At 34.8% G+C, this 20321-nt stretch overlaps 1 protein-coding gene across 3 annotated transcripts in view; it reads left to right on the top strand.

The window, feature by feature from the left end:
• COMMD10 (COMM domain containing 10) overlaps nucleotides 1–20321 on the top strand; it is a 183511-nt gene that overhangs the window by 25695 nt on the left and 137495 nt on the right. For all 3 annotated transcript variants that reach the window (XM_069591720.1, XM_069591721.1, XM_069591722.1), the window contains exon 5: nucleotides 5777–5887. In XM_069591720.1, coding sequence (XP_069447821.1) covers nucleotides 5777–5887 — 111 coding nt within the window. The remainder of the gene's footprint in view (nucleotides 1–5776; nucleotides 5888–20321) is intronic.

Raw genomic sequence — 20321 nt, 5'->3', positions numbered from 1 at the left:
AAAAATGGATAGAAAACCAGGATGAAAGTATGATTCTACTGAAAAGAAGCATAGGTTTCATCAACTTACAACTTACAGAATTCACATAAAGATGGGAATCTTTTGAAAGCTTTTTGTCAACCTGTATGCTTGTTGAGTTAAGGCTGATATCTGATGTAGATAATAATTAAGAAAACCACATATATAAAGTGCTGGAAATTGATTTTTCTTAGTGCCAAGGTATTATTTATTTTTAGCCATCAGGGATTGGAAAGTACTTCATTAGTTTTTGAATTTTAGATATTCCTCTGGTTAGGACAAAAGGAGGGAAGCACTTCTATTCCTTCTGTTAAATTACTTGGTAATTTAATCCCCATTTACAATTTCATTGTATTTGTAAATTTGTTCTAAATTCCAAACAAATAGTTTTTTTTTTTGAATCTTACTTTGTAAATTGGGCATTGCCAGCTTAAAGATGGGGTTTATAAAACTTGGCATCTCCTGGAGGGCCTCCTAGTGACAGGTTGTTTAAAATTTTCCTGATTTGATTAATGGACCTATTTGAGTGGATTATAAATGCCCTTCTTCATTTCTTCTACAGCATTTTCTTTTGAAGGAAAAAGGTAAAAAGTTGAGGTATAAACATCAGTGCTCCTGTTGTTCACGGCTTATATTAATGGAATGTTTCCAATAAAATGTGCTTCTAAATTGATGCTGTCTTCTTGTGTCCTTTGGCAGACTCTGTAGGTACATATATTGCTTAAGAAAAGAAATCTCTTATTGATTATAATGGAAATACTAGAAACTTCTCTATTTTAGTAAAATTACTCTGAATCTGTTAAAGATTTAATTATATACACATTCATATACACATGCCGTTATTGAGGGATCATGATTATGACCTCTTATACATTCATAAATTGATTTTCCCAGCAGGTATTGCTTTCTTGGTGATACAGGTTTATAATGAGAAATGCTTCTAAAAGCTAACCTTATTAAGCCGATTACATTGAACTGAAAAATGCCCTTCTCCCCGTATGAAAGATTTAGAAAAAGTTCTTATTTTATGTTTCATTCTATGTGTATAATTTTAGAAAACAGAATAAACCAACGAGAATTTTTTTTAAGTGGAGAATTTCCTATAATTAGTCAGTAGATTGTATAGGAAGAAATCACTGAGGTTAAGAGAAGTGGTCAAGGAAATTGGGGAATAAGTATTTAGCTATGCTTAAAAAATAGGTTAATATTCTTCTTGTATTAAATGTTTAGTCAACTTCCAGTTTTTACATTTCATAAGAGTGAATAATAATGTATAGTTTCTGTAATAAGCCATATATATATTGTATATGGAATTTCTGCTTATAGTATTTGCTAGTTATAAAATAAATTGTGGATTATAGCAACAGAATATAGATAGTGCTTTCTCTTCTAGCAATTACAGTTCTGTTTTTATGTATTTTCATGATTTATTATAGTAAACAGTAATTGTTTCATGAATACACACATAATTCCTAAAACTCATTTCAGTATTTCTGAGCAATATTTTTCCTGCTTTAGATGACCTGACCTGTTAGAGGTTTAGTGGGTAATAAAATCAATATGGAGGGTTTTTGAATTAGTATTTTAAAAGTGAAAATTAACAGAATTTATGTATCATTGCTCTGGGTGAAAAATTGTCTTGTGACACTTTTGTATATTTATATCAATTTGCAACATAAAAAAGTATTTCTTACTATGTGATATGATCTAAGCAGAGGCTACTATTATAGGAAGCCAGTAGTTAAAGTATGGTGATTAACTTTACATTTTCATTTTAAGAGAGTTAATATTATTGTAATTTTGACTGATTTTGCATGTGCTTGGAATTGTAATATACAAAGCAATTACGATAAGTTAAGCTTGGAGTTGTTACCTGGATGTTAGAGGGAGAATGAAGTCTTCATACCTATTTTGAACTGACATCTTAGTGACATTGTCAGATAATAAATAATGTAACCAAGATGCCTAAGAACTATCATGTAAACAGTTTTGGCATGGGTTAGAAAACATAAACAATATTAGTGGCTCATTTTCCTTGTGTTTTATGTTATGTTGGTGACATTTAAATGTAGAATGTTGATTAAGGTGGAAAGACCCTCAGATTTGAATTTGGATGTGAGATATTTAATTATATTCAAATGATTCCTGGTATTTTAATGTACATATGTTCGATATACACAATACGGAATTTTCTTTTAAATAGAAGCAATGTAGTTTAGCTAACTTAAGTAAAAATTCAATCTAGATTTTGTTTCTTATGTAATTAAAATGTTGATGACTTTCATATTTGTTTCTTAGTTATGAGTCTCAGAGGAATACTTAGAGTATACTATAACATTTTCACCTTGATAAAAGGCTTTTGTTTTATTCATATTTATATCACCAATGTCTATTATAGACCTAGAAAATAGTATATGTTCTAACCAGTTTAAGGAATTCCTTCTTTCTTCAACTTTTCTTTGTCTTTTAGGACATTGATGTTTTTCAAGCGTACATTCCTCTTGTGTTTGTCTTTATATTTTCCGTTAGTTTCTTCAGGATCAAATTTAGTTATAATTTGGCTAAAGATTTATGTGAATGGTATTTGCAGGATATCGTACCTGGAGGCACATCTTGTCTGTTTGCCATTGCTTGGTGATGTTAATTTTGATCTCTCGGTTAAGATGTTTTGCTTTTTTTTTTCTACTGCATAATTATTTTTTTCTTTTGTACCTAAAAAGCAATTGTGGGCAAGAAGCTTTGTGACTATTCATTTCAAATCAGACCTTCTCCACTTAAATTTAGTATCCATTGATGATTTTTACTAGAATTAATTTTTGTAACTTTTGACTTTGATATAATTTCCAACTAAGAGAAAAGTGGCAATAGTAACAAGCATAAGGAGCCTCCATCTACTCTTCTCTTCCCCAGTTGTTTACTTTTACACATTTTATCTATAAAATGGGGATAATAAGAGTAGTGCTGGTATTGTCTCCTAGTTTCACTGGAAAGATCTTGTTAGGTTTGTTTTTCTTGTTGCTCTGTGTAACTGTAAAATATTTAAAAAAATACTTGTAGTTCTCCTTTATTCCCTCTGCATTTGAGGTTTCTGGATGCTGCTCTTTTTATATGAAATTTTATGTGTGGGTGTGTATATGTGCATATGTCTACATATGAGAGGCTTAGTGGCTGAACAACAACAACTGCATATATATTTTTTTAACTTTTTAATTTACTGTTTCTTGTGGGCATGGGATGAATGCTTTTAAATCACACAACAATAGAAAAGGCTCTAAAATTTAAGAAAGTCAGTCAGCAATGTTTTTAGTCATGATGCTTTTATTTATTTTTTTGGAAAAATAGCATTTAATGATCAATAGATGCAAGACATGCACAGGGGTAAATACAAGTGACAAAAAACCAAATGAATTTTTTTTTTGCTTTTATTTTTTTAATTATTATTTTTAAATATAAATTTATTTATTTTAATTGGAGGCTAATTACTTTACAATATTGTATTGGTTTTGCCATACATCAACATGAATCCACCATGGGTGTACACGTGTTCTCCATCCTGAACCCCCCTCCCACCTCCCTCCCCATACCATCCCTCTGGGTCATCCCAGTGCACCAGCTCCAAGCATGCTGTATCACGCATCGAACCTGGACTGGCGATTTGTTTCATATATGATATTATACATGTTTCAATGCCATTCTCCCAAATCATCCCACCCTCTCCCTCTTCCATGTTATGATACTTTTAAAATTACCTTTGCTTGTATTTTTTATTTGCTTCAATTCAATTCAGCATAGAGTGCCTACTCTATTTAAAAAATAGTATTAAAAAATACCATAGGAAAAATTAGGCAATCAAAATGCCTTATATTTATAATGCTTTGGAGTTTCCAAAACAATTTGAATATGCATTTTCTTATTTAGTATTGCCAATAACTCAGGAAAAAAGCAGATGATTCAGATAGATTTATTTCCACTTCCTATGAGGAAATTGAGATCTTGAAAAATTGTGACTTAATTATTAGGGCCACCTAGGTAGTGAGTAGTGGCTTAAGTATGAACTAAAGCATACGCTTTAAGTTCAGTGATCTTAATTGCCCCATTCCACCTCTATGCAATGACTAAGTATACATTCATTTGTGCAAAGACCTGACCATAGTGGGACCATATTTTAATTTATTTACTTAATATTTATCTTTGTTGTTCATCTTAAGTGCTTAAAGGACGAGTATAGGATTAGTTAAATGAGATCAAAGCAGTGTCTTATAGGTTCATATGAATACCTGCAGGATGTTTTTCAATTAAGACTGTGTATCAGAATGCTTGGATATATGAGAGTAGTTGTGACATGTTTTCTCCTGTTATGTTGGAGAATATGTTGCCTGTAACTGTTGAAAATAATTATTCCGTCTGCTAGGCCATATCTGAGTCTTTATGGACCCCGTGGACTTTTGAAAATAGTGGTGAGCTAGTGTTAGAGACTGTTTTACTATAATCAGTATTAAAAATCAGTACATTACGGATCCTTGCTCCATGTGTACCATTTAATTGATTTTTTTACTTGTGGTATTATGGATTATGTCTCTGCAACATCTTCGCTCTTTTTACCCATAACCTCTTAAAGGTTCAGTGCCAGAAAGAACAGAACTGTATCTTTATTTTCTCATCACATCCTCTCTTGAATAGATAATACTTTCATTGCTCTCTTTCCAATTTGGCTTTGAGTCATTGCTGTGATTCTAGCTGTTGAACAGTCTTTCAAGTTAGCAATTAGTATTCCAGTTAAGTAAAAATTGTTTTGAGTCTGCCATTTTTACCAGTGTAGCTGAGGTAGTTTCAGTAAATCAATTACTAGAGTTGAGTTGTCAGAGGTATATGAGAATTGCATGTCACAAAACTACCCTAAATATTGATACTTTGGATTTACTGGAAATTAGATTTAAAACTTTATACTTATAGTTTTGAGGTTGGAAAAATCAGTAATCTGTCATGTTTAATAAAGCTGCACTGATGTTGCTTAATATTTTGAAACTTAAACTGCTTTAGTCTCTTTCTTTCTTTGCCTTCCTGATTAAATTTTGCTGTTGTGTTAATTAATAAATTCAAAGGAAGTATTCTAATTAGTTTCTGTCATAACTGGGAACCATAGTAGGTTAGAATACTTTGGAAAGCATGATAACACCTGCTCACTAGTAAGTAGATATCAATTCTTTGTCTGGCTCTCTTCCAGTCTCACTAACTGTGTCTAAATGTGTGAACCTCTTACCATCTGGGCACTTCAGTTTCCCACTAAATTAAAAAAAAAAAAGTTTTACCTTGTTCTACTTATTGCAAAGAGTTTTGAAAGATAATGGGAGGTCATTTAGAGTAGTTATCACATATATATGCTATTTACTAGTTACAATTTATAACTATTTAAAAACCATTGGCTTTAAAATATACTGTTTTAAAATAGTAATTTACTGTTTAAAAACCATTGACTCCTTTAGTGTATTTCATTGCCTAGTCTCAGAACTTTTATTTTTAGAACAGAATGTATTTAAAGACCAGTTTTAGGCTTGAATTTGACAGGCATGGCATGAGGCCAATCTAATGAGCCCAAAGGGAGAATGTTCAGAGTGTGCAGGTTGAAGGAGCCCAGGAACTGACTTTCCACAAAGTCCAGGCTATCCGTGTTCATTCCTGCTGACCGGAGATTTGCTTAAAGTGGAGTGTTTTCTTCCTTCTGTACCATCTGATTCCAATCTACACTTGTCTTTTGTAGCTCGAGACGGTCGGATGGCAGCTTAACCTTCAGATGGCTCACTCTGCTGAAGCAAAACTAAAATCTCCTCAAGCTGTGTTACAGCTGGGAGTGAGCAATGAAGATTCGAAGGTGAGAAAGAGTATCTCATTGAAATGGTGTATTTTGTTTCCTACATCTTGTACTTTATTGTTGGCAGGGTCTTTGCTCTCTGGATTGAAAATTAAAAAATAATTTAATTAAAATTAGACAAGGATTAACAAAATGACGGATCTTTATTTGTGCAAGTTTTGATGTCAGATTTATACTTCACTTTTTTTATTTGAGAAACCAGATTCGCTTACAAGGTGGCGTTCTTGTAAGAACATGTTATAACATACTCATTTGAATTCTGCAATGGGAAAAAATTGGTAATAAAATTACAATTTTAATGTTTTAGGTATTTGTGAATATTTCTGGGTATTTTGTGTTTTAACCTGCATACTTATGGCAGAGGGAATATTGTTGTCCAACCAATGCCTGGAATATGAAGGTGACCTGAATTGTGTTTGTGTATGTATAGTATGTTTGTGGGTATGTTTAAATCTCAGCTCTTACAAAATAGAATTTTGGATTAGTTTTATACTGCATGGTGATTTCTTCCTTAGTATTAATTTCAGAAAACTTGAACATGTTATCAGAGGTTAAAGAGTTGCTGTGGAATAGTTTTTATTGTTATAGCATTTAAAGAAATGTATATTTCACATGTCAACCAGAGCTATTTTTTACATACATACATTTTTTACTGTAATTGAGTATCCTTAATAGCGAGAAGAGGAAGTGACCTTTTTTCCCTCAAACAAATGAAAATGTTTAAGACAAGTGAAATAGAGGTGAGAATGACTTAGGAAGATCTGAAGAAGAAGAGATTATTATGACTGTATGTGATCGGAGAATAATGAAAGAAATATTATTTACTGAAATAATGGGCTTTGAAGGGTGTGTATATTATTACTTATTTGTTAGCACTTTCACTGTTTATTGAAACTTCGTTTGGATTTTCCCAAATGAACCTTTTGGCCAACCCACTGTTATGGATTGTGTGTTTCTGTCTTTCATTAGAACTGGCATAAGTGCCTATCCCCAGTTACATGTCTGCAGAATTTTGACGCATTTGAGTTGCAGCTTAACACACACAGATGCACGTACATACATAAAATTTAATTTATTACAGTGTTTCCAAAGAGTCATTTCATTTCACACATTTTCACCAGAAAATAACATAAATGTAACAATTAAGTGTTGAATTGACTGGTATATTAAATATGCTCTGCAATTTAGTAGCTGTCTAACCTTGGGCAAGTTACCTAACCCTTATGAATTTTAGCTTCTTCATCTTTGGGATGCTTGACTTTGGGTTGCTTGAGTCCTCCCAGCTTCTTTATTATGTCTTCAAAATGTGTCTGTGTCAGTTATATTTTTAGACAGTAGGCATGAATGAGTAATGCTTCAAGTAGAAGAGTCAAGTTTTTAATTCATAAAATAGGAATAGTACTATCTGCCTCACAGGGGTCTAAGGAAGATCAAATGCTCATTGTTTGTGAAGTACATCATGTTCTATAAATGCTGGCCGCTGCCATCTTCGTCATCATCACTAAAAGTTTTTTTGGGCTAATGAATAAGTAAATCTATTTGTTTTAAACCAAAGCTGTTATCAACTTTATTTCTTAAGGAAATTAACCTTTCCTCTTTTCTTTCAATCTTTCTCCCTTTTATTTCTTGATCGTGTTTTTCATATGTGTGCTTAGTGGGCTTAGGGAGGTAAAGGATACCCTGGAAAGTCTTTTATTCTTTTTTTCCCCTGTGAACTAAGGAAGACATTCCTTTACGTTTAGAGTAATAATCTGGAGCTCACTAGTATGGACTGGGACTGCTCCATGCGGGAAAATACACACCTGTACATTCACACACACATGTACAGGTTCTCCAGTGTACCTTCACTTTATTTCTCATGACTCTGGTATGTGAAGTCTGAGTGGCTGTGTGGAATTTATAGGTGAAAGGGCACTGTTTCTGACCCCTCTATTGGATATCTTTTAAAGGTCATCACTTTGGCAGTGATGGACTTTGGGATGCTTGACTTTGGGTTGCTTGAGTCCTCCCAACTTCTTTATTATGTCTTCAAAATGTGTCTGTGTCAGTTATGTTTTTAGGCAGCAGGCATGAATGAGTAATGCTTCAAGTAAAAGAGTCAAGTTTTTAATTCATATTATTCAGGAAATTTATACATATGTGAGATCCAACTCATTTGAGACATAGGCTTGAGTACATTTGTATTTTTCTGTTTGTTGCTGTTTTAAAATTTTGAACAGACATTTAATTACCCTTAGGCTAAGTTGTAAAGAACCCTCCTGCCAATGCAGGAGACCTAAGAGATGCTGGTTTCATCCCTGGGTCGGGAAGATCCCCTGGAGGAGAGGATGGCAACCCACTCCAATATTCCTGCCTGGAGAATCCCATGGAGCCTGGTGGGCTACAGTCCATAGGGTCACAAAGAATCGAACACGACTGAAGTGACTTACTCACACACGTGCACTTGTACAGCTGGAGAACCATTTTCATTAACAGGCGCTTGAGAAGAGCTGTAGCACACAGATGTACAAGATATTTTCTTTTTGTATGCAGATTTACGTGAACCTCTTTGTATTGCTTGTCTCTCCTGTGGCATTTTTATGGATTTGGCCCCCATTCCTTACCTTGTAAACAGTAGACGTGTAATGGAATGTACGGGTATGATCAACCTGGATGGAAACATGCCCTCTCCACGTGATGTGTGCCCCATCTCTGAAGGGACAGTGAACTACCACACCGCTGTGCCCTCCATGAACTGATGCTGGGAGGCTTTACCTTCTCTCCATGTTTTTATGATCTCTCATTCTGTTCTTTGTACTCTTGTTATGTCTGATTCCTTGACGTTAATTTTTATATAACTCCGATTATTAAGGACACACACTCCTCTTCCTCCAAACATTTGCTCTCTTCTGAAATGAGAATTTGGAAATTCTAGACAGGTTAGAATATTAGGTGAAAGGAACACGAGTATGGAATGTGTTTTAAAAACCAGATTGGTTAAAGGAAGGGAGAACTTTTATTAAAAGGAAGATTGAAAGTTATCGTTGGTTAGTGTATGATGCAGAGTATCATGAAGGACAAAGTTGTCGTGCTTAAGAAATTGTCATTTAAAAAAAAATAGGAAACAGGTAAAATTCTTTCATATGTATGCTTTATAGTGTAGTTATTTTGAAAGTACACATTATTAAAATAATTCTGACATGATTAGAGTTAGTGCAAATTATAAGAGAGTATTTTGATAGTATTCACTTTTAAGCTGCTAAACTGAAAACTTACTGTAATTCAGTGTAAAGTGTGGTTTCTAAGACTCTCTTCTTCCCTACCAACATACACATGAAAAGCGTAGCCTGCAGTGAAGTTTTAATTGCTATCACTTTAGATAACATTGTTGTACTGACCTCCTTTCTCTTAGAACATTTCTGTCTCAAGGCTTTCCTGTTTTGCTACTAATTTTATCATGGAAACTGGATGATCCTAGCTTTTCTTATAGTATGTTGATAGATATTCTAGTCGTTTTCAGTTAATTTTCATAGTGCTTGTCTACTGGATTTAGCAAAGTAAGATTATTTTCCTGTTCCACACATAGCTCAAAACAAGTTTTCGGAGTTATTTGGCTTTTTTTCCTTTGGTTTATTTCATTAGGGGGCAGTAGAGCTCTTTGCTTACCTAATCTCTGGCACTCAAAATGTTATTTGAAACAACATTCAAAGTAATTTGTGAAGTCAGTAGTTGTGGGAAATGCTAAGTGTTTACATTTCTAATCTGTATATAACAATAGAGTTCTCTTGTTTCCATCAACAGAATTAGTGCCTGTTAACCAGATATGTACAGAACAAATAAATGAAATCATTATGATTTCAATGTTTGCTAATTTATATGGGATCATTTGCCAAAATGAAATTTATTAAAAAGCCTTCCACACTGTTGATTTTTTGGTTACCTTCTGTCACTTGTATTAATTTCTTTATGAGAGAAGAGAATACAGTATTCCCAAAGATAGTTGAATGGCTGTATTAGATTAGAGTATAACTAATTTCAGGCTAGTCATAGACAGTTGAAATTTCATCGTTTATAGAGAACAGATCTGTTTATACGTAACAGATCTGGTAATTCTGAATGGCATCAACACTTTAACTTTGAATATCCTAAAAACACTAAAATATTTGAATTTTACTGTTAATCATTCATTTTCCTCAGTAAATTTGCTGTTGAGAACAATCATATTTTGTTAATACAGCAATTCTAAATTCTTTTTGTACATCTTTTAAGAAAGAATCCTTGTGTTTCATTCTTTTTTTCTTCTTTATTTTGAAACAGCTGAGATAAAATAATCTTGACAAGAAAGCTTTCTAGACTTTTATCTAACTGTTCAGTTGGATTGTGCTCACATTGTAGAAGGTTAATTATGATCTCCAGTGAACTTAAGACTTTTAATACTAATTTTAAAAATTAGAGGTTTTCATGCAAAATGTATGACAAATTCTGTTTAGACTGAGGAAAGGGGGAAAAGCCTGTTTTTAGTGCTTACTCTATGTAGATATGGGCTTGCCTCTTGTAATATTTAAAACATCTTCCAGGTGTAAATTCTTATTTTTATGTGTATTTTATAGATAGATGGAGAAATGGAAACATGTATAATTAATTTATTTTCCTAGATTATTCCTAACTAATAAACAAGGCTTCCCTAGTAGCTTAGTCGGTAAAGTATCCACCTGCAATGCAGGAGACCTGGGTTCAATCCCTGGGTCGGGAAGATCCCCTGGAGAAGGAAATGGCAACCCACTCCAGTATCCTTGCCTGGAAAATTTCATGGACAGAGGAGCCTGGCCGGCTCTAGTCCATGGGGTCACAAAGAGCTGGACACGACAGAGTGACTAACACACAGTAAACAAAGTTGGGATTTGAAGTCAGGCAGTTTTATTTGAGTCTTATGCTATACTTATTGCTAGGATCCTGTATCATTTTGCTTATTGAATAATTTAACACTTATCCTATAATATGTGTATATGTTTCAGGATGTTGAGGGCTTTTCTAAAATGCAATGATTGTTTTATTATTTTTGTTCTTCATGAAACTATAGTTATGTGGATTCTAAATTTCCTTTGCATTTTCTTTTTATTTGATTAAGTTGAAACAATCTTACACTTTAAGTCAATGAAAGACACTAATATATTCCTTTATATAGTAAGTAAGGTTGTATGTTTTGATGTTATCCCAGTCAGTAGAGGCTGTAGTTATTGACAGACCTTACTGTAAGGGGTGTATGATATCATTGATGTTTTGTGTTGTGAACAAAGAAATAGGGTATATCATTAAAAACATATCCTTAGCTGTATATATAACAGGTTTTTTAGTAAGAGAAAAGCATATGTGGTTCAAATCATGAGCTCTTTGTATTAGAAGTTTAAATTATTTTGATTTCCTTAAGGACAGTGTTCATAGTGACTGATTTTGGAGGACCTTCAGATTTTTCTGAGCTGCTTTGATGAGCAGGTCTAAATTTTTACAAATGCTGTATTTTTATTAATCTAATATCTGTATAGTGAATATGTTTCAGCATATTCTCTTGATAATTTAAGTTCATTTTTCTCTCTTACAGTAGATGTACGTATATTTATAATGGACATTTTGGAAAATATAGGAAAAAACCCAGTTAAAATCATGTATAATTCTAGAACCCACTTCACTTTTCACCCATAGGCTTGTTATGTTTTGCTGTATGACCTTCCAGGTGCTTTTTCTTATACCTTTTGTTATGAGTGATTTTTAAAAAAAACAGTGATGCTTTCTTTTGGTTTGGGAAAAAGAATTGAAGTTTTTTTATTACTATTCAATACAGATGTGATATGAGAAGATAATCTCTTTCATCAGTCAGAATTTTTTTCCCTTTTATACAGTATACGATCTTACGATCTGAAAAATTACTCTGTAAAGTCTTGGGTATTTTACTCACTGATTCTGACTAGAAATTTATAAAATGAGCTTTGTCTAATGAGCAGGTTTGTGTCAAGATACTAACTTTTATTTGTGTCATTTGGAATGGTTTTATTCAGGGTTCAGAAAAATTTTGAGATCAGTCAGTGGTTTTTACTTTTGACATGAAATGATTGATGAATATTGCTTATCTTTTTAAAAGATTTTTTGGGGTCTTTTTTTATTACCTAAGTTGTAATTGTTTATTGTGAAAATTTTAGAGATATAGAAAGGAAAACTCAGATTTACCACAGCTATGCAGACATCTTTTATTTCAGTGTTTGTTCAATAGACATTTTCTTTTGCAAGTCTTCTTTGATTTTCTGTTCTGCTTTTTCACTTAACTCTGTAACAGATCTTTTCCATATTCAAATGAATGAATGAATGAATGAATGAATAAAGCATCTTTGGAATTTACACTTATTCTTCAGGAGTATAATTGCTGGGCAAAGGGTGTAAACAAAAAAAAGATCTGACTATAGTTAGATAATAGGCTTTTCATAATCATTTTAGGAACATTTTAGGTTGCCTTTGAGGGATTTAAAATTTTCTAGAGAAAGATATAACATTACTGTCTCAAAAAGTTTTTTGATAACTAGTTAATTATTATACTTTGGATAATTTTAGACCAGTGAAAGTCCAGGTATTTTTATAGTATTATAGAGCCCTCTCATTTATAATTTCTTTATTCCAATAGTATACACATTAAACAAGCTTTTGTTATATGTGTTCTATATTATTAAAGAACATGTGGAAAGCAATCTTATGAAATATTCTAGCAGCTTAGAGAAAGTAAAACAGCCCCTATTTGGTAGACAATTGTACATATACTTTGAAAAAAAAAAAAGCCTGATTCTTTGGAATCATATTTACTTATTTAAATATTTCTAAGAATTTGTGGCTCTAGTTTTCTGATTCCTAATTTTGTTTTCTGTCCTTTTTCATTGTGATGAATTTCTCAATGGTAGTATCCTTTAAGGTATCATGTTTTCTAAATGAGAGCAATATAGAGATGTCTTTCCTCAATTTAGTGTTTTTTTTTTTGGTTTATTTTTAAGTTTCCTGATTAATATGACTTTCTAAAAGATCTTAAGTATTCAAGTATATTGAAGTGTTCACATCATATGTGTACAACTCCTTAATATCACAAAATGAACCCCTTTGTATGTGTGTGAAGAGTGTGTATGTGTAACCCTTTATCTGTATTTTAGGCTGCCTCATGAAAAGTCCACATTTATCCATAATAAGACTTTCTAAGCTAGCAAAAATATTGTTTTAGACACTCTATATCTTTGAGTGAAAACAAAGTATTAATACAAAAAGTATGATGGTAGTTAGATAAAAATGTCTTGTAGGAGTAAATCCTTTAAAAAAAAAGAATACCCCATATTCATGCATTTCATAATTTAAAAAAATCATCTTTTTACTGAAATTCTTTTCAAAAATTTTGTGAAATTCCAAAGTAAGGAAACAGATAGTATTACCCTCACTTGCCTTTCCTAGCTTCTGAACCTCTTTATTTTTTGAAATCCAGTGGCAATTGATAATTGTAGAATTCCTCAAAAATAGTATGTTTGAGTACCTTTAAATTTTCTTTAAAATATTTTTGTGGGTTAGAAATAATACTAATGTAAATGAGTGGCTTAAGTATTTTGAAATAAAAGTGTTAACAATGAATTAGACATCTAAACAAATGAAATGCTGGTAAGTTCAGTAAGTTAAATGAGCCAGCTTCTAAAATATCTCAAATTCAATTCAAGAAACACTTATTAAACACATTTATTACTCATGCGATGGGCCTAGTGGTAAAGAATCTGCCTGCCAGTGCAGGAGAAAGCAGGAGACATGGGTTCAATTCCTGGGTTGGAAAGCTCCCTGGAGGAGGAAATGGTGACCTGCTCCAGTATTCTTGCCTGGGAAATCCCATGGACAGAGAAGCCTGGTGTCCTGCAGTCCATAGTGTCCAAAGAGCTGGACATGACTGAGCACCTGAACACATACACATGCATGCATGGCATACTAGGCAAGGTATTTTTGATATAGACAGATTTTACTTTCCATTGTGGGGCTTATGTTCTAAAAGGGAGTACATATTCTAAGCCTGTAAATGTAAGTTTAGTGACTATTACAAAGAGGAAATACTGAAACTGTGGAAACTGACAGCAAGGAGTTGGAGACTGCAACAGAAAGGGGAGTTTGAAGTGGAGGAAAAACACATGAAAAAGGAGAGAGCCTTATCTTTTGGGCTTGTTGAGTATGAGATAGCTGAGAGATGCAGGTAGAGATTTTTGCATGGCAGTTGGTGAGGTAGGGGACGGATGATACACCAGAAATTGAGCCTTGGAAATCATTGAGGTTTTGATTATAATTTCAGTTATGAGATGGAAGAGCTTAGTTGCTTAGGGAAGGAGTATAGAACCTTATGAATTCCCAAATTTAAAAGGCAAATAGAGCTGCAGGAGCTTTTCACAGTGATTGGGAAAGGAGCAGCTAGCAACTGAAGGGAGAGAGCATTTCTTGGAGAGCAAATTACTTTACATGCTGTAATAGGTAAAAGAGAGAACTGAAGTTACTAATTTAACCCTCACAGCTGGGAATTAGGCACTAATATTTTTCCTAGTTTGTAGATTGAGAACCTAGTCTCAGTGATTAAATATCTTTCCCTAGATTGGAAACCCAGGTTCAGTCCCTGAGTTGGGAAGATCCCCTGGTGAAGGGAATGGCTACCCACTCCAATATCCTCCCCTGAAGAATTCCGTGGACAGAGGAGCATGGCAGCCTACAGTCCATGGGGTCATAAAGAGTCGGACATGACTGAGCAACTGACTCTTTCAGTTTGGATTTTAAAAAGTGATGTAGGCAAGATTTGAACTTAGGTTCACCTGCCACAATAGCCTGAACTTACAGTCACTACATAGCAGTTAAAAAAAGAAAGAATTCAGCGTCATGGGGGTCCCTGGTGATCACCGTGTGGGGCAGGAGAAGGAGCTGTTTCAAGCTGGGGGTCAGTACTGAATACTACTCAGAGGTCAGGAAAGAAGAGCAGACATCTACATGACTGTTGGATTTGGTTAGGTGGACTTCGCTGATAACCTGGACAGTTGTAATCTCTGTAACAATTGAGACGGAAACGAATCCTGACTGGAGTAAATTGAGGACAGAAAATGAGGTAGGGAAGTGAAAGCAAAATAGAACAGTCACTGTAGAGGAATGTGGATCCAGCGGCAGAAGATATTAGAGAAGGTTTGCATGCCAGTGCCACACCTGCTGGGGGAAAAATTGATGCTGCTGGACCGAGAAGGGTATGAGTTCCTTAAGAAAGTGAGAAGACGAGAGCCAGAGCACAAGTGAGACGGTTGGGCTGTGATGAGAGTAGGAACATACTATTTGTTGTAACAGCAAAAAGCAAAGAGAATGGACCAGGTAGGTCGTTTTGGTGATAGAAGAGAAAGCTTTAACTGATTGCTTCTGTTTTCTGAATGTGGTTATTTGTTGGGGGAATGGATAGGTCTTGGAGTTTTGAGAACAGAGGAAAAAGTATGAAGTAGTCATTTTGAATACTGGGAAAATGAACAACCTAGTTATTTTAGACTATTTCACTGTTACTGACCAGTGCCCATTGCCCGTTTGAGCTTTGTGACCATGAATTTGAAACGAGAACTGTTGAAAGGATATACATTTTCCTTCATCCATTTTTTTTTTGTCCTTTCCAAACACTTTATTTTTTATTTATTTATTTATTATTTTTTTTAATTTTTAGTTTTTTATTTTTTACATTTTAAAATCTTTAATTCTTACATGCATTCCCAAACATGAACCCCCCTCCCACCTCCCTCCCCATAACATCTTTCTGGGTCATCCCCATGCACCAGCCCCAAGCATGCTGCATCCTGCGTCAGACATAGACTGGCGATTCAATTCAGATGATAGTATACATGTTAGAATGTCATTCTCCCAAATCATCCCACCCTCTCCCTCTCCCTCTGAGTCCAAAAGTCCGTTATACACATCTGTGTCTCTTTCCCTGTCTTGCATACAGGGTCGTCATTGCCATCTTCCTAAATTCCATATATATGTGTTAGTATACTGTATTGGTGTTTTTCTTTCTGGCTTACTTCACTCTGTATAATCGGCTCCAGTTTCATCCATCTCATCAGAACTGATTCAAATGAATTCTTTTTAACCGCTGAGTAATACTCCATTGTGTATATGTACCACAGCTTTCTTATCCATTCATCTGCTGATGGACATCTAGGTTGTTTCCATGTCCTGGCTATTATAAACAGTGCTGCGATGAACATTGGGGTACATGTGTCTCTTTCAATTCTGGTTTCCTCGGTGTGTATGCCCAGCAGTGGGATTGCTGGGTCATAAGGTAGTTCTATTTGCAATTTTTTAAGGAATCTCCACACTGTTCTCCATAGTGGCTGTACTAGTTTGCATTCCCACCAACAGTGTAGGAGGGTTCCCTTTTCTCCACACCCTCTCCAGCATTTATTGCTTGCAGATTTTTGGATCGCAGCCATTCTGACTGGTGTGAAGTGGTACCTCATTGTGGTTTTGATTTGCATTTCTCTAATAATGAGTGATGTTGAGCATCTTTTCATGTGTTTGTTAGCCATCCGTATGTCTTCTTTGGAGAAATGTCTATTTAGTTCTTTGGCCCATTTTTTGATAGGGTCGTTTAATGTAAGATCAGAAACTATAAAACTCCTAGAGGAGAACATAGGCAAAACACTCTCAGACATAAATCACAGCAGGATCCTCTATGATCCACCTCCCAGAATGCTGGAAATAAAAGCAAAAATAAACAAATGGGATCTAATTAAAATTAAAAGCTTCTGCACAACAAAGGAAAATATAAGCAAGGTGAAAAGACAGCCTTCTGAATGGGAGAAAATAATAGCAAATGAAGCAACTGACAAACAACTAATCTCAAAAATATACAAGCAACTTCTGCAGCTCAACTCCTTCATCCATTTTTAGTTGCTCTAGGGCAGATGTGAAGTAGGTAGATATTTAGGTTTAATCAGGGTTTCATCTTCGCCAAGTATATCAGATGAAGAGAGAAGGGGACAAAGGATTGACTTTGCATACAAGGGAGTGATTTTGGTGATGGACCACAGATTCTAAATCAGGTCAGTTGGAAAGTGAGGATATAGTGTATGTTGGGGGTGGCATGATGGCAAGTGAGAAATCGCCATCTGACTGATGATCGAACTAGAACCCTTGCCGTACCCTTGTTAGAGTCATTGGTGGTACAGAGGACCCTCAGACGCTTGAGTTCCAGGATCACTCAGGAATTTTTTGCTTGAATCTTCAGACCTCTGAATAGTATTCAATACCGCCCTCCATCTTGAAACACCTCCTTCTTCTGCCCCACACGGTGATCACCCATGACCCCCATGATGCTAAATTCATTTACATTAACTCAGCATCATCAGTTCTGTGTTTTAATTCCAGAGCTGAATGGTGTTTTTGAGGATCTGGAGGTCGCTGTTCAGTTAGTGCACGGAAAATAGCCAGTTTCAGTCACCATATCATTTAATGGCTTCCCCGGTGGCGCAGAGGGTAAAGCGTCTGCCTGCAATGCGGGAGACCTGGGTTCGATCTCTGGGTCGGGAAGATCCCCTGGAGAAGGAAATGGCAACCCACTCCATACTCTTGCCCAGAGAATCCCATGGAGGGAGGAGCCTGGTGGGCTACAGTCCATGGGGTCGCAAAGAGTCGGACATGACTGAGCGACTTCACTGTGGTGCCTGTGGTGACTATCATCTAATGGAGAATGATATCCGTAGGCAGTGGGAACATAACTAGGGCCACTGGTGGAACAGGGTTGGTAGAGCAATTATTGGGTCACTTATCTCACCTCGTGCTACTAGCAAAAACAAAGAGAATTAATATAATCTAATTTTTACAAACCTTGATAATTTGCTTGTTTCAGGAAAGTTTTGATCCCCATGTCTAATTAATGAAGTAACATATCATACACAGTTTTTAAAACATCATATTAAGCTTTTAAAAGTTCTTTTGTTGGTGTTCTCTGGAGTTTATGTAAACTTTACTGATACTCTATAACTGTGCTGGTAAAACTTCAGTGAAACTCTGTACATTTGTTGTTGTTATTGTTGTGATTAGTTAACCAAAACATATAGCTGACAAATTACACAGATGAAATGTAATAACAAGTAAATGTGTAGACAGAAACTCTTACTTATTAATTTCATCTTTAAAGGGCAGTTTTACCCAAACTTATTTTAGGGAATTTTAGTTTTATCTCTTTTTTTATTCCTTTGTATTTTGCTAGATTTACTTGAGTAATTTACATTGTAGAAAAATCAGAAAATATAAGAAAATAAAATTTGTCTATAATTCTATCTAAAGATAATAATTTTGAATGACATACTTAATTGGCATATAGCTTTCCAAATCTATCAATTATAAAGTATTTCCCCCCCCTCATGGAATATTACATTATAAATGTCTTTGTCAGTAGATGAATTTTTAAATGGTTATTGAATATTCTATTTTTTGGTAAATATGGTCTATTTTTTCTAGTAATTCTTTAGCAATATACTTGCTTTAAAGCCATGTTTAAGCCAGTTGACAGATACTAATATATTGGCTGAAGTGAGGGAAGTAGATCATAGAAATGCCATCCATGTATTAGAGAACATTTTAGTAGCTGCTGGAGTATTTACTTTTTATTGCAGGATAAACTTTTTTTTTTTCTAATAATCATGTTTTCAACATACAGTTTAAGGTGACTTTTAAAATTGTCTATGTGTGATTACTAACTGATGACTTTCTCAAATGAAGAGAATTTGCTCCCTCCTTTCCTTTCTTTTCCCCTCTTTCCCCTTCTTTCTTTTTTCTTTTTTTTTTTAATAAACAAGCAAAAGTGCAATTTCTTTCAGAGTTACTCCATTTTATCTCAAGGAGTTCCAACCTATCCATTTTTAAAGGGCAATTTTATCCAAACTTAAAATACTGCCACTTCTTTGGTAAGGGCAATATAATAAAAGCTCCCCAAATCACCCTTTAATAACTCGCAGCAGTAAAACAAATAAAATTATTCATATGCAACTTTATTTATAGAATGAGCAAAGGCTGATGGAATTTTCCAGCAAAAAAGAGACCTTAGGTAGATTTGGCAATGGATTCTTAGATATAATTCCCAAAGCACAACAAAATAGATAAATTGGACTTCATCAGAATTAAAAATTTGTGTGTCAAAGGACATTATGAAGAAAAAGGAAAGATAACTTAAAGAATGAGATAAAATATTTGCAAATTATATATCTGATAAGGAATTTCTATCTAGAATATGTGGAGAACTCCTAAAACTCACCAACAAAAAGATAAACAACTCAAAGAATGGGTAAAAGACTTGCACAGGCATTTCTCCAAAATAGGTATACTAATTGCCAACCTGCACATGAAAAGATATTCAACATCATTAGTCACTAGGGATACACAAAACAGTGAGCTATCACTTGACACCCATTAGGATGGCTATCACTAAAAAAATAAAATAAGTGTTGGTGATGATATGGAGAAATTAGGACCCTCATATATCACTGGTGGAAATGTAAAGTGGTGCAGCCGCTATGGCAAGTAGTTTGTTACTTCCTCAGAAATTTAAATATAGAATTATCAAATGACTCAGCAGTTTCACTCCTAGATATATACCCAGAAGAAGTGAAAACAAGATTCAAATAAGTACATCTACATGCATGTTTATGCTGCTGCTGCTGCTGCTGAGTCACTTCAGTTGTGTCCAACTCTGTGCGACCCCATAGACGGCAGCCCACCAGGCTCCTCCGTCCCTGGGATTCTCCAGGCAAGAACACTGGAGTGGGTTGCATGTTCATAGTAGTACGTAATAGCAGCCCAAAAGGTAGAAACAACTTAAATATGCCCATCAATGGATGAATGAATCAACAGTATATACATAAATGGAGTATTATTAGCCATAAAAAGAAATGATGTCCTGATTCATGCTACCATATATTCAGTTCAGTCGCTCAGTCATGTCCGACTCTCACGACCCCATGAATCGCAGCATGACAGGCCTCCCTGTCCATCACCAACTCCCGTTTACTCAAACTCACCTCCATCAAGTCAGTGATGCCATCCAGCCATCTCATCCTCTGTCATCCCCTTCTCCTCCTGTCCCTAATCCCTCCCAGCATCAGAGTCTTTCCAGTGAGTCAACACTTCGCATGAGGTGGCCCAAGTATTGGAGTTTCAGCTTTAGCATCAGTCCTTCCAGTGAACACCCAGGACTGATCTCCTTTAGGATGGACTGGTTGGACCTCCTCGCAGTCCAAGGGACTCTCAAGAGTCTTCTCCAACACCACAGTTAAAATGCATCAATTTTTTGGCTCTCAGCCTTCTTCACAGTCCAACTCTCACATCCATACATGACCACTGGGAAAACCATAGCCTTGACTAGACGGACCTTTGTTGGCAAAGTAAT

Source organism: Ovis canadensis, chromosome 5, assembly GCF_042477335.2.
Source record: "Ovis canadensis isolate MfBH-ARS-UI-01 breed Bighorn chromosome 5, ARS-UI_OviCan_v2, whole genome shotgun sequence".
Lineage (NCBI taxonomy): Eukaryota > Metazoa > Chordata > Mammalia > Artiodactyla > Bovidae > Ovis > Ovis canadensis.
This window is presented reverse-complemented; position numbering and strand designations above follow the sequence as displayed.